Source organism: Triturus cristatus, chromosome 6 (assembly GCF_964204655.1).
Source record: "Triturus cristatus chromosome 6, aTriCri1.1, whole genome shotgun sequence".
Classification (NCBI taxonomy): Eukaryota; Metazoa; Chordata; class Amphibia; order Caudata; family Salamandridae; genus Triturus; species Triturus cristatus.
In genome coordinates this window covers 1,223,194,915-1,223,209,444 of record NC_140589.1, presented here as the reverse complement: position 1 = coordinate 1,223,209,444, position 14,530 = coordinate 1,223,194,915, and the positions used below count along the sequence as shown (strand labels likewise).

The 14,530-nt window shown below is 50.1% G+C and overlaps 1 protein-coding gene across 2 annotated transcripts in view; it reads left to right on the top strand.

The window, feature by feature from the left end:
- REV3L (REV3 like, DNA directed polymerase zeta catalytic subunit) overlaps positions 1–14,530 on the top strand; it is a 1,079,635-nt gene that overhangs the window by 661,235 nt on the left and 403,870 nt on the right. For both annotated transcript variants that reach the window (XM_085612140.1, XM_085612139.1), the window contains exon 12: positions 13,520–13,659. In XM_085612140.1, coding sequence (XP_085468266.1) covers positions 13,520–13,659 — 140 coding nt within the window. The remainder of the gene's footprint in view (positions 1–13,519; positions 13,660–14,530) is intronic.

Genomic DNA, 14,530 nt, shown 5'->3' with positions numbered 1-14,530 from the left:
GTAACATGAAGACTGAACTGGTCAAGGTTAGTTTAATGTCCTTACGTTTGGGGGGTGGGGGGGTTGTGTAGGAGAGTATGATCTGCTTCTTATAGTTACCCCCACATTTTGCTGATGTTTCACTGTTTTTTCGACTTTAGTCTGGCTGTGGCCCTGCTAACCAGGACCCCAGCCTAGCTGCTTCCTCTCTAAATTGATTACCAGTACTTTAGGTACACTCCAGATTGGATTCTGGGGTACCCTTATAAGTCCCTAGTATATGGTATACTATGTACCCAGGGCATAGGTACCCCAGAGGCCTACCAGGGCCTGCAGCATGTATTATGCCACCCCTGGGAAGCCTTCCAAAATGACACCACAGGTCTGCTACTGCAGCCTGGGTAAGCTGGTGCATGCACCCCTTACTGAGATATAGGTTCACTATGTCTCTCCATATCACTGCACATGTAAACCTATCAGTCCCCCCTATGGCAGGCCTTAACAATCCTGAAGGCAGGGTGCTGGGTTTCATGTGAGAGGGTGCCCATGCATGAGCAGAGCCCCTCTGCAGCTTTCGGAACCTTTATTCCGGGGTTGTTTGTGATGCAGCCAGACCATATACTCTTAAATGCATTATAACCAAACGGTAAATGCTAACTTTAGAATGGCTGCATGGAAACATATCGTGTTTGGTGTCAAACACCTTGGAATCATACCCCCACACCAGTAACTGGTGTGGGAGTATGATCCCATCCTTCTAGAGGGAGAGACATGACAGCACCAGTATACCCGATACCAGCTAACAGAGCCCTGGCATCACAAAATGGATGCTGCCAGCCACAGACACGAGTCTGCTCTCCTGCTGCTGGACGAAACTCAGTCAGGGGAGGCCTGAACAATAGGTTTCCTGTCACAGGCTTTAGTGTATTGGGGCTGGGTGGGTGCACTCCGAGAGTGCTTTGAAGTCTGCAGTGGGGGCACATTTGGTGTCCCTGTGCATAGTCCAGCTCAAACCGGTTGCAGGGGCTACCAGCCGCTGCTCTGGCGGGAAACTGGACAAGCTCCTCACTGTTAGAGAAGAGGATGCTGACAATTACCAATTCTTGAAGAGTGCACTGATAGATGGGTTTGGCCTAACCACTAAACAGTACAGGTTGAAGTTCAGAGATACTCAAAAGGCACAGACTCTAGACTGGGTTGACTTTGTAGATTGTACTACTAATGCTCTGGAGGGCTGGATACTTGGCAGTAAAGTGTGTGATTTTAAAGGATTGTACAATTTGATTATGAGTGAGCAGATCCTTAATAATTGTCAAAATCAGCTGTTGCATCAGTACCTGGTGGACTCTGATCTGACCTCTCCCCAAGAATTGGGTCAGAAGGCAGACACATGGGTCAGAACCCGTGTGAGGCAGAAGGTTCAGAACCAAGGTGGTGACTCCAAGAAGCAGGATTCCAAACACTCTGATAAGGGTGGGGACAAGGGTAAAGACCAGAAGTCTTCTCAATAGCCCCAAACATCTGCATCTGGTGGAGAGTCCCAATCTATCAAAGGAAAAGGCCAAAAGAAACCATGGTGTAAAATCTGTAAACAGAAAACCCATTGGACAAGTGATTGTACCAAGTCAAAAGACTCAACTCCAGCCACCATTGCCCCTAAGGCAACTGTTCCCCCTTATTCAGCTCCAAGTGGTGGTACCCAGAATAAGGGTGTACTAGGTTTAACTCTGGGTTCTGAGATGGACTCTGGCCTAGTCAGAGTTCCAACTTAAGCTTTACTGATCTGTGATGGAGGCATGGATATGTCCTCCTTTGTGAGTCCCAGTAATTTGGGCAAATACAGACAGTAGCCTTTAATCACTGGAAAAGAGGCTTTGGCATTCAGGGACACATGAGCAAGTGTCACAAAGGTGACAAAAGATCTTGTGGCTCCTGAGCAGATCATACTTGGTGAAATGTACCAAGTGACCAATGCTAGCAATGTCAGGACAGACCATTTCTTGGCAGTTAATTTCTCATGGGGAGGTGTAACTGGCCTTAAGAAAGTTGTGGTAAGTGCAGACCTCCCTGTTGAATGCTTGCTTGGCAATGATTTCGAAACATCAGCTTGGGCTAGAGTGGAGCTCAGGACTCAAGCAGAAATGTTGGGAATCCCTGCACATGTCTTTGCTGTGACCAGGAACTGAACAGGCCCTGGATCCTGGAAGAATGGACCAGATGCCCTCCAAGAAAAGGAGCAGCGGGGTAAGGTGTCTTCCCCCCCGACTCAGGAAGCAGATCAGTCTCTTGAGGGAGATGATCTTAGGCCTGAAGAAGTAACTGCCCCAGATGAGCTTGAACCTAATCAGGTTGAGTTCTTGGGGACAGGGGGGCCTTCCAGGGCAGATCTGGGCCAGGAGGAGCGAGGTGCCCTTCTCTTGAACCCCTCAGAAAGCAAGCTGCTGATGAGGCTGCTGGGAATGCTAGTGGAACCCATAAGATATATTTGGATGATGGACTCCTGTACTCAGAGAGTAGAGACCCCAAGCCTAGTGCCTCCAGGAGGTTGGCTATACCTCTGAAGTTCAGGGGCTTCCTATTAACAGTAGCCCATGAAATTCCCTTAGCAGGACACCTAGGCCAGAACAAGACCTGTGACAGAATTGTCCCTCACTTTCATTGGCCACACATGTCTGAAGACACCAAGGAGTTTTGTCGCTCCTGTGTCACCTGTCAAGCCAGTGGTAAGGCAGGTGGTACAACAAAGGCCCCCCTGATACCACTACCTGTGGTGGGGGTTCCCTTTGAGAGGGTTGGGATTGACATAGTTGGTCCCATGGATCCTCAGACAGCATCTGGGCACAGATGTGTACTGGTGGTGGTGGACCATGCCACTAGGTACCCAGAAGCCATACCTCTTAGGACCACTACAGCTCCTGTGGTGGCAAGGGGCCTACTTGGAATCTTTTCCAGAGTGGGTTTCCCTAAGGAGGTAGTATCAGACAGAGATGCAAACTTTGTCTAGTTACTTAACTGCTATGTGGAAGGAGTGTGGAGTAAATTACAAATTTACCACCCCTTATCACCCACAATGCAATGGGTTAGTTGAAAGGTTCATCAAAGCCCTAAAGGGCATGATTAAAGGTCTCCCAGAAAAGCTTAGGCGCAGATGGGACATACTTTTGCCCTGCCTTCTCTTTACCTACAGAGAGGTTCCACAGAAAGGGTTAGTTACACCCCATGTGAGCTTTTGTTTGGACATCCAGTTAGGGGTCCATTGTGTCTAGTGAAGGAGGGATGGGAGTTGCCTCTCAAATCCCCTAAACAAGATATTGTGGACTATGTACTTGGTCTCTGCTCCCGGATGGCTGAGTAAATGAAGAAGGTAACTAAAAACCTTGAGGCTAGCCAGGAATTACAAAAGGCCTGGCATGACCAAAAGGCTGTGCTGACTGTTTACCAGCCAAGGCAGAAAGTATGGGTGTTGGAGCCTGTGGCCCCAGCAGCCCTCCAAGATGAGTGTATTGGCCCCCATACCATACTTGAACAGAAGGGAGAGCTTACCTACTTTGTAGACCTTGGAACTCCCAGGAGCCTCCACAGTGTGCTCCATGTTAACAGACTGAAACCATATGTTGACAGGGCTGATATGGGCTTGCTCATGGCTACTGAGGAGGAACAGGAGGAGGAGAGTGATCCACTCCCTGACCTGCTCTCTCAGAACCCTGATGATGGATCAGTAGATGGTGTAGCCTTGGCAGGCAGCCTCACTGTCCAGCAACAAACTGACTGCAGAAAAGTTCTCAGCCAGTTTAGACACGTTTTCTCTTACTGTAAGTCAGACCACCGGGTGCACTCATGAAGTGGACACTGGGGACAGTCTGCCTGTTAAAAATAAGATTTATAGGCAACCTTACCATGTCAGGGACTGTATCAGGGCTGAAGTCCAGAAGATGTTGGATTTGGGAGTCATTGAACCCTCGGATAGCCCGTGGGCTAGTCCAGTAGTCTTTTTAAAAAAAAATTATATTTCTTTTTATTAACAATAGGAATCAACATCACTTCCCCTGGTGGCGCGTAAAGTGACGCATGACCTTCAAGGCTGCTTCATCCTTTTAGATGGGACCCTTGGGGAACACCCGCTTAATCTGCTGTCTGTCTACTCCCCTCCTGCTTTGTTGGGCCCCACGCTTCGCGGACTCACACTACTGATCGCGGCTTTGCCCCTGGGATTGACCGTGGTGGGTGGTGACTTCAGTGCCACTATGGATCCTGGCCTAGATACTGCGTCTCCTCCCTCCACCTCCAGGACTGCCCAATTCAGTCTTCTCTCCTCATTGGCTGCCAGCCTGGGTCTAGGCGACGCTTGGAGATTGTGGTACCCGACCGCAAGGCAATACACCCATACTTCTGCCTCTCATCACACCCACACCCGTCTAGACTACGCTTTCCTAACGGTCCAGGATTGCCGAGCGCTCCAGGCAATCTCTATCCTCCCGAGGGGCCTGTCGGGCCACTCCTCAGTGTTGCTCCATGTGGGGGCCCTTCCCCCATCCTCCCGACCACTTTGGCGACTCAACGCCTGGTTCCTCCAAGACGAGGAGTTTAAGGACTGCATAGGAGCCGAACTTCGCACCTATTTCACCACCAACCAAGGCTCGGCATCCTCCTCCCGCACCTTCTGGGAGGCTGGTAAGGCCACCATTCGGGAGTTCGCCAAGGGCCAACAAACTCACCCGTGCGGCACGTGACTCCCGGGTCACGCTTTCGAAAACGCAAGCCGCCCTGCTTGAGGCGATGAGCCCCGAGGATCGATCCGCTGCCCAAGACAGGAGACTGGCGTTTCTACCGGACGAGCTCAGACAGACCTCTCTGGAAGCCGCTAAGCTTCTCTGGCGTTCATCTGTGGCCCGAGTGTACGGTTGGGGAGACAAAAATGGGAGGCTCCTCCACCGCCTCGCCACCTATCCCATGGCCAACCGTATCATTCCGGAAATGACTGACGCAACTGGCAAGCTTCACCGCGCTCCGTTAGCAGTGGCCCACTGCTTCGTCACCTACTACGCTACCCTCTATTAGTCACGGTCGCCGAGTCTTTCTCTCTCTCTGAGCTCCGACGGGAAGAGTTCCCCCTTCCACGCATCAGCAGCTCTGATGCAGCTGCATTGGACCTTCCACTTACCCCTACGGAGGTGTCTGATGCCATTTCGTGCCTAGCGGCGGGTAGGACTCCTGGGCCGGACGGGCTTCCCCAGGAGTTTTATTTGTCCTACCGCGATACCTTGATTTCACCTCTCATAGCGATGTTCAATGAAGCGGTGGAGTGCGGCTCTTTCCGGCAGGAGACGGATCTCGCCATCATTGTAGTGATCCCTAAGTCCCAGCCCCCCTCGCAATACTGTTAGGACTGCCGTCCCATTTCGCTCATCAATACAGAGCTCAAGATCTTCGCTTCCGTATTGGCCAATCGCATACGGCCGCATCTAGCCCAGCTTGTCCACCAGGACCAATGTGGCTTCATGCCTCTCCGAGGCACTAGACACTGCCTTCGGCGCCTCCATCTTGCCCTTGCAAATCTACACCTGCTGACCCCATACTTGTCCCTTCTCCTTATTGACTTTGAGAAGGCTTTTGATTCAGTTGACTGGAGCTACTTGGATGCAGTGCTGGATCAGATGGGTTTTGGCACTCCTTTCTGCAACTTGGTAAGAACACTTTATCACCGTCCCCGGGCTCAGGTCCTCGTCAACGGAGCTCTTTCTCGCCCCTTCCCCTTTAGACGGGGTACGCAGCAGGGCTGCCCCCTCTCCCCGATACTTTTTGCTCTGGCAATGGAACCACTCGCTTGCCTTAACCGCTGTGACCACTCCCTGACCAGCTGGAGGTGGCCCGGCCTAGCGGAGGATAAAATCGCGCTATACGCGGATGACGTGCTGCTGTTTCTGGCTGATCCGGCCCAGTCGGGACTCCGATGCCTCCGAGCACTGGATATCTTCGAGCGTGTTTCCGGCTTTCGACTCAACCCGGCCAAATCCATCCTTGTCCCCCTGCATCCATCGCGCGAATGCTTCGATTGGCAGTCGGCCATCCCCCTTCGGCGGCTGTCCAAGTACTTGGGGATTTGGGTTTCCCTTCTCCCCGACCTCGCGTGATAGCTCAATGTCACCCCGCTGGTTAAGCGGGTCCGCGTGGATCTCCTTAAATGGCGCAAGTTACCCCTGAACCTTCTAGGCAGAATAGCCCTATACAAAATGATGATTCTTCCCCGTTTTTTGTACATGTTCCAGAACACACATCTCTCCTTCGCTAGGTCTTGGTTCCGGGAAATGGACGGTTTGGCCACTAAGTTCCTCTGGGGGGGCCGGAGACCCAGACTGGCCCTGGCCCACTGTCGAATCCCACCATTTGACGTTGGTTGTCCTCCCGGCAACATGTGGGCTCTTTCGACAACGAAGATATTGGACAGGCCTTTAGGCTGAAGTTGGTTGGTGATCAGGCTTTCCACAAATAGATCTGCCACTTGTCCCTCTGCTTTGTCAGGCACTCCAAGAATACGTACATTGTTACGTCTACTGCGACCTTCATAGTCATCCAACTTTCCTTCGGCGAACTTTCGGAATGCCTGCAGCTCCCGAACCTCGATCTGCAACTGGTTAGTATCTTCTATGAGGCTTGTCGTGGTAACTTCAAGCTGTTTAACCTTCTCCCTGTTCGTGGCCAGATACGCCCTAAGTAACATGACCTCTGAGGAGAACATGTCCATTCTCTGCTCCAGGGACGTGCATCCGGTCCTCCCGCAGACTTATCTTTAGGTGTACCTGTCCAGTTTGTTATTTTGGGTGTTCTTAAGGCCTCATGCATTCGACATATCGGCAGGGTTAGTATGTGCCGCCGTACTGCGAGTCTGATATCTGCTCCCAGGCGTTTGTATGTTGCTTGTGGATTCCCAGGCTCTGGTAGGCCGTGTCAGCAAGTCCACTGTACCACTGCAGCACTGTCTTGGTCTTCTACAGCGGGTCATTATAAGTTAGCAGATATGGCCGTTGGGCCCTCTGGGAACGGTCAACTGATAACAGGACCAAGATGGCGGCTAGCTCCAGCTTTCGGATAGGCTCCTTAGACGAGTACAACTCCTCACCGTTGCGTCGCCTCAACCGCCGGCTGTATCGCGTTCTCACGGGGGCGCTGGTGCTTTGGGACCCTTTCTTTGTTCCTACGGGTGCAACCGCTGGGGCCCCCTCCGTCAGCTCCATAACCCGTCACTCGTCTACCACCTCCCAACAATGTACCTTCCACCCTGCTGTGGCATCGAGTAGGGCCGCTGCAATTACACCTTCTAGTGGGCCACTCAGGGCAGAAGTTACCCCAATATCGTCTCCGTGTATGCTCAGCAAGCTAAAGCTCTCGGCGTTGGGGGGGGGGGTGGGGGGTGGGGGGGGGGGGGGGCCGCGGCGATCCTGGTGCTATGCTCACTTGTGTCCCGGAGCCCTGTCCACACTGCAAGCTCTCGCCGCCTCCAGGTTGTCACCGCCACTACCCAAGTCGGTATATGGGAAGATCCCTTGCTGGGCTCACCTCTCATCACGGGATCGAAAACCGGATGATGATGCGCCCTCCGTAGCCCACGCCCTCTGCAGGTGAACGGCCCTCCGGTATTCCCTTCCGGTCCCGTATCCAACAGCCAACCACGCCGTCTCGGGTCGGGGGTGTATCAGTACTCCGGTGTTCACGACAGGGAATTTCTCCCTCTTCACTCGTCTGCGGAGCCACTGCACCCCTTCCGCGTTGCAGCCGTTCTGGGTCCTCGAGCACACCACTGGAAGTGCTTCATGGTGTAGACTGCCAGACGCTGCGCCGATCAGGGGCACCCACTCACTCTACATCCCGGCTCTCCTCAAGCAGTAGGCCGAAACTGGATGCGGCCGAGTCTCCAGTTTTCCCGGTCCCAGCGCCCCGATCTTGGGCATGTTTCACTCCTCAGGGCTTCCGAAAGCCGATTCCGAATTCGGGGCACGGATTGATTAGGCGGATGAATGCGGGAAGAAAGGGTTAGCCTCGGAGAGTTCTTAGCCTGCGGCCATCTTACTTCGTCGCTTGGCCACGCCCCCTAGTCCAGTAGTCTTAGTGCTCAAACCGCACACCAAAGATGGCAAGAGAGATGAGGATTTGTGTAGACTACAGGGGTCTCAATGCAGTCACTAGGACTGATGCCCATCCAATCCCTAGGACAGATGAGCTTATAGATACTTAGGCCTCAGCCAAATTTCTGAGCACATTTGACCTTACAGCTGGCTTTCTGCAGATCAGACTAGCTGATGATGGAAAGCCAAAGACAGCATTTTCTACCCCTAGTGGGCACTACCAATTTGTGGTGATGCCCTTTGGTTTGAAAAATGCACCTGCCACTTTTCAAAGGATGGTGAATAAAGTCCTTACAGGCCTGGAAGCCTATAGTGCAGCATATCTAGATGATATTGCTGGGAGGATCACCTGGTCCACCTGAGAAATGTTTTGGAGGCCCTGCAAAAAGCAGGCCTAACTATCATGGCCACTAAGTGCCAGATAGGGCAGAGTCAGGTTGTGTACCTGGGTCACCTTGTGGGTGGAGGCCAGGTTCAACCATTGCAGAGCAAAATCCAGACCATAATGGACTGGGTTGCTCCAACCACCCAGACTCAGGTCAGAGCTTTCTTGGGCCTGAATGGGTACTGTAGAAGGTTTGTCAAAGGTTATGAATCCATAGTGACCCCTTTGAATGACTTAACTTCTAAGAAAATGCCCACGAAAGTTCAGTGGACAGTCAGCTGTCAAAAGGCATTTGATGACCTAAAGCAGGCCATGTGCACTGCTCCCATTCTGCAAAGTCCTAACTACTCCAAAGAATTCATTGTTCAAACAGATGCATCTGAGTTGGGGGTTGGGGCTGTGTTATCACAATTGAATGATGATCAGGATCAGCCAGTAGCTTTTATTAGCAGAAGGCTGACCCCCAGAGAGAAACGTTGGTCAGCTATTGAGAGGGAGGCCTTTGCTGTGGTTTGGGCTCTGAAGAAGTTGAGGCCATACTTGTTTGGCACTCACTTCATTGTTCAGACAGACCATAACCCCTCTTATGGCTCAAACAGATGAAGGGTGAAAACCCCAAACTTTTGAGGTGGTCCATGTCCCTACAGGGGATGGACTCTAGAGTGGAACATAGACTTGGGAGTAGCCATGCCAATGCAGGTGGACTCTCCAGACATTTCCACTTAGAACATGAAGACTGAACTGGTCAAGGTTAGTTTAATGTCCTTACGTTTGGGGGTGGGGGGGGGGTTGTGTAGGAGAGTATAATCTGCTTCTTATAGTTACCCCCACATTTGCTGGTGTTTCACTGTTTTTTCGACTTTAGTCTGGCTGGGGCCCTGCTAACCAGGACCCCAGCCTAGCTGCTTCCTCTCTAAATTGATTACCAGTACTTTAGGTACACTCCAGATTGGATTCTGGTGTACCCTTATAAGTATATGTGGTATACTATGTACCCAGGGCATAGGTACCCCAGAGGCCTACCAGGAGCTGCAGCATGTATTATGCCACCCCTGGGAAGCCTTCCAAAATGACACCACAGGTCTGCTACTGCAGCCTGGGTAAGCTGGTGCATGCACCCCTTACTAAGATAAAGGTTCACTATGTCTCTCCATATCACTGCACATGTAAACCTGTCAGTCACCCCTATGGCAGGCCTTAACAATCCTGAAGGCAGGGTGCTAGGTTTCATGTGAGAGGGTGCCCATGCACGAGCAGTGCCCCTCTGCAGCTTTCGGAACCTTTATTCTGGGGTTGTTAGTGATGCAGCCAGACCATATGCTGGGTCTCGTGGCTCAGTAGACTAAAGCAGCCAGGGGCAGGGGCCTGTGTTTGACCTCATGGTCACAGGTTCAAATCCCAGCTGGTCCACTCAGCCATTCATCCATCTGAGGTCGGTAAAATGAGTACCATTGAGTTGGGTAACAATAAACATCTGTTATTCAGCGCCAGGACACCTACGGGTAATCGTGCGCTTTACAAATACACCTGTTATGTTATATACTATTAAGTGCATTATAACCAAACGGTAAATGCTAACTTTGGAATGGCTGCATGGAAACATGTCGTGGTTAAGGCCATAACGTGCCTTCACCGACGAATGCTGACAGAGAGCCTGGACCCGTTGGGAACGCTGCAGGGGAAATGGGAGTTGGATCTAGGTAAGGAAATCCCTCAGAAAACGTGGACCCAATTAATTAAGAGGGCATGAAAGTGTACGAGAAATGCCCGATTTCAATTAATTCAGTTTTATGTCTTGCATAGAGCGTATCTAACACCTGCAAAGATTAATCAGTATTTCGCGGAGACGGCGGCTCAGTATCCGCGCTGTGCTCTGGAGGGAGCGGATTTCTTACATATGCTCTGGGAATGCACAATGCTGGGAACTTATTTGGAGGAGGTTTTGGACGTATTGAATAAGGCTACGGATAGATCAGTGGCATTGGAGCCGGCCGCTTGTCTACTACATTGGTTCCCACATACTGCCAGAACAAAAGTGACTAGCAAGTTTATAGACCTGGGGCTGGTATTGGCAAAACGAGAGATTACAAGGCGTTGGAGAGCGCGACAGGGGCCTAAGGTGGGGAGATGGCGGGCGCAAATGATTAAATGGGCGCGAAGTGAGGGAATCCTCCGATTACAGCAAGCCACACGTATGAATAATGACACAGTGTGTGAGACAGCAAGGGCGTGGGAAGCATTGGTTGTAGCACTTCAGACACCAGATATAGATTCGGAGGAGGGCTCACTAGAAGGAGAACGAAGGAGTCCAACTCCCACACTTACATAGGGTGTCCAACTAGCTGCAGGTTACTAGCGACTGTTATTGTGAGGGAGATCAATACGCCTGAAACAGCACTACTTCTATTCATTGATGCTGTTAAGATGCCCCAAGGAGGATGTGTAAATGATTATGCGGTATATGTCTGAAGGCGCACCGGTGACCGGGGTAGATGGGAGAGGGGTGGGGATAGGGAGAGACGTAGCAGACATCACAATGTGTTGCATATAACAATATGTTATGAATACTGTCTCTGTTGTTTGAACTTGAAAAGTTAATAAACAGATATTAAAAAAAAAAATGGAAACATGTCGTGTTTGGTGTCAAACACCTTGGAATCATACCCCCACACCAGTAACTGCTGTGGGAGTATGATCCCACCCTTCTAGAGGGAGAGACATGATAGCACCGGTATACCCGGTACCAGCTAACAGAGCCCTGGCATCACAAAATGGATGCTGCCAGCCACAGACATGAGTCTGCCCTCCTGCTGCTGGACGAAACTGCGGCAGGGGAGGCCTGGACAATAGGTTTCCTGTCACAGGGAGGTGTCACCACCTCCCAGACAGGATTTAGTTTATTGGGGCTGGGTGGGTGCACTCCGAGAGTGCTTTGAAGTCTGCACTGGGGGCACATTTGGTGTCCCTGTGCATAGTCCAGCTCAAACCGGTTGCAGGGGCTACCAGCCCATGCTCTGGCGCGAAACTGGACAAAGGAAATGGGTATAACCACCCCTCTTTCCTGACCCTCCCATAGGTGGGTCCCTAAAGTTTGTCCCACCCCTTCCTTGGGTATAAGATAGGAAACCCTGGCTACAGGACTTTAGATTAAACCTGGATGAAACTCTGATACATAATCCTGAAACTTCGACGATCTACAAGGCGCTAGATGACTGAAGAATCTCCCTTGGAGTAAAGGAGTTACTCCCCTGCAAGGCAGGCACCTAAGACATATCTGACCGGTTTGCATCTCCGAAGCTCCCGCCGTACTCCGAAGAATTTGCAACACAGGAAGTGGGTTCCCAGACTTCCCAGAGGCCGACCCGAGCTCCCAGCAAAGCTGAGACCCGTAGCCCTCGTGGGGACCGTGGAACCCCTGGACACCGTACACATTTGCAAGTGCATATGCTTCTTGTCGATCCTTGAAGCTGTGCTTTGGGCTACTTGTAGTCCACACCCGAGCAGTGTCTCTACCGAAGATTACTGGCCTACACTCACCGAGTGTCCCGTGGGCTGGTATTGTGTGATTCCTCTTGAGGTCCCTTCGCGATCCCTGGTCCGTCGACTGGTGGGTCCCTATGAAGGCAACTCTAACTTTAATTGGGCTTCCCTGGTTGCTCCAGACGTGCCTTGACTCCATCGCTTGGGGAGTCCCCAGGACCTTGCTGGTCCGCACCGAAGCATCTTTTTTCTTCCTGCGTGGGTTGCTGTTGCCAAGGCTTGTTGAGTTCAATCTGAGCACCGACACCGCAGCACTCGACATCCTTCGTGGGACAGCTCGAATCCAGCTCCTGGTCGTCGTCGACACCTCCTGGTCCCCATGGCTGCACAGTCAAGCTTTACCTATTCGCACCTGAAACACCTGACTTCGGTGGTCATTAGTCTATTGTGGCCCTGGTCACTGGCAAGTGACCCAGACTCTGTCCCCACTGCTTTCAGGTTCTTCTGATCTTCGATCCAGGATTGGATCACACCGGACACTTTTCTTCTTCCCGGCAGCAGCACTTTGCAGCAGATCGCCATTGAAATCAGCGATGATTCCCGATACCATTTGACACCTATGCACCCGACTTCCCTGGGTGAGGTAACTCAAGTACTCCAATGCTCCCGTGGGTGCTGGCCCTAGAACGCCCTAAGGGCTAAAGGGGTTTGCTCAAAGTCCTCTCCTAAGTGTCCTTAACTTATAAAATTCCAACTGCGACTTTCTCATAGAATAGTAGGGGGCTCGTGCCTGTGTTCCCACACTGCACGCGTCCCCCGTGGGTCTCCTGTGTCACTACCTTGGGTGATTCCTTGGGGTCCCAGCGAGTCTACGTGCTCTAGGCACTGTGTCTAGTCAAGTCGTGGTTCTTGTACCACTTTCTTAATATATGGTTTGGCCCGACCCTGGGGCCCATTGTATATTGTGCGATTTACTGTTGTTTTAGAACTGTATTATTGTGTATCTTAGACTCTAATCTCATAAAGAGATTAGTAGTGAGTGTTTAGAAATGCATACATATATTTTATATATACCTTGTTTGGTTCTCCTTTCATTTAGTAATTCAAGTGGTTATAATCTGTTAAACCAAGCTGCTTTACACTCGTTCAAGACTTATCCTGAAGGCTCCTCTCCATAGCTACCACTAGGATAGCTTTCAATAAAGGTTGTCTTTAAACCTATTCATCAATAAGGGTTGTTTGGACTGGTACAAGGTGCCCACTATAACTAGTAGACAGCATATACCAGGCCAACTTCTCACAGTTGTTTCATCTACTACTTTCTGTCTGGTCAATGACACTTTGTCAGCGACGTATTTTAAAAGCAAACTAAATTGTTGGAGTGTAGTGTAAATTATTGCATCCAGCAGGCCTAATGTGTTAGCAAGTGTGCTTCTGACTTACTAGGACAATTCCAATTGATATGTGAACATAGTCGTATGAAGTCATAAGGGCCTGGGAAAGTCATTTCTTTTTAGCTGCAAATTGATCACTAAATGTCCCTAATTTCTTTTAGATTGCCTGAGAAATATACAAATGGAAGTTCAACTGAAGATGAGTCGTCATCTGATGATGAAATGGGATGGAGTGGTAGCAATTTCCCTTCAACAAATCTCTCTATACCTCAATTAGATGGCACTGCTGATGAAAACAGTGGTAGGTACCTATTAAAAAAACATGCAACTTTCTGTACAAGAAATATATCTTCCAACGCAATTATTGATGGGTCACAACGTTAGCCATTGTCATGTCATATAATTTTGTCCGGATGCTTTGAATGTTAGATCACAGCAATTGTAAGAAGTTGGGAGACAGTGGAGGAAAATGGATAAGTGCTCGTGCCAAACTTCAGTTCTTTGCAACTATTTGAAGTAGACCTAGTATATTGTAGTATGTAAAAACATGATTTTTCATATGATGCCTAGGACTTGTTCTTAGTTACTTCAACTAGTAGGACTTTTAATTTCCTCCTTTTGGATTCCTGATGCTCATCCATCTTCCCTGGACTATATAGCCTGTACCCTTAGGCCACACTTGAAAGATTGGGGGCTCTGTTAATTCAGGAAGAATGATTTTGACACCACCTTAGGACATTTGTTTTCCTAGTCGTCATCCTATTTTTTTTTTTTTTGCCGCATCGTGTTGACACTACTTTCAGTGGGAACTTTTAGGTTCCTCCTTGTGAGTCTGCCATGGATTTTCTTCTAGCCTGGATATACTTCTTTGAATACATTCAAGGTTTTGGAGTTACTTTTTGCACTATTTCTTCCGTTGTTTGTGAAGTATCTTTTATGTAGCCTTATAGTTTCTGAGCAGATTCCCACATCTGTTCAATGTACCATGTCTTCTTTAAGCTGCTTTCCCTTTGATACCTTTCAGGACCCACACTATCTTCCGGCAAGCCCAAAGTTACCAGAATGCCAGTTTTCTCAGTCTTCAGTTGTTCCACTTTTTCAGATTCTGACTTTTCTAGCTTGCAGTGCTGCTGCTCTATTTTTCCTTCAGGTTATTGCCTCTTTCTTTGTAT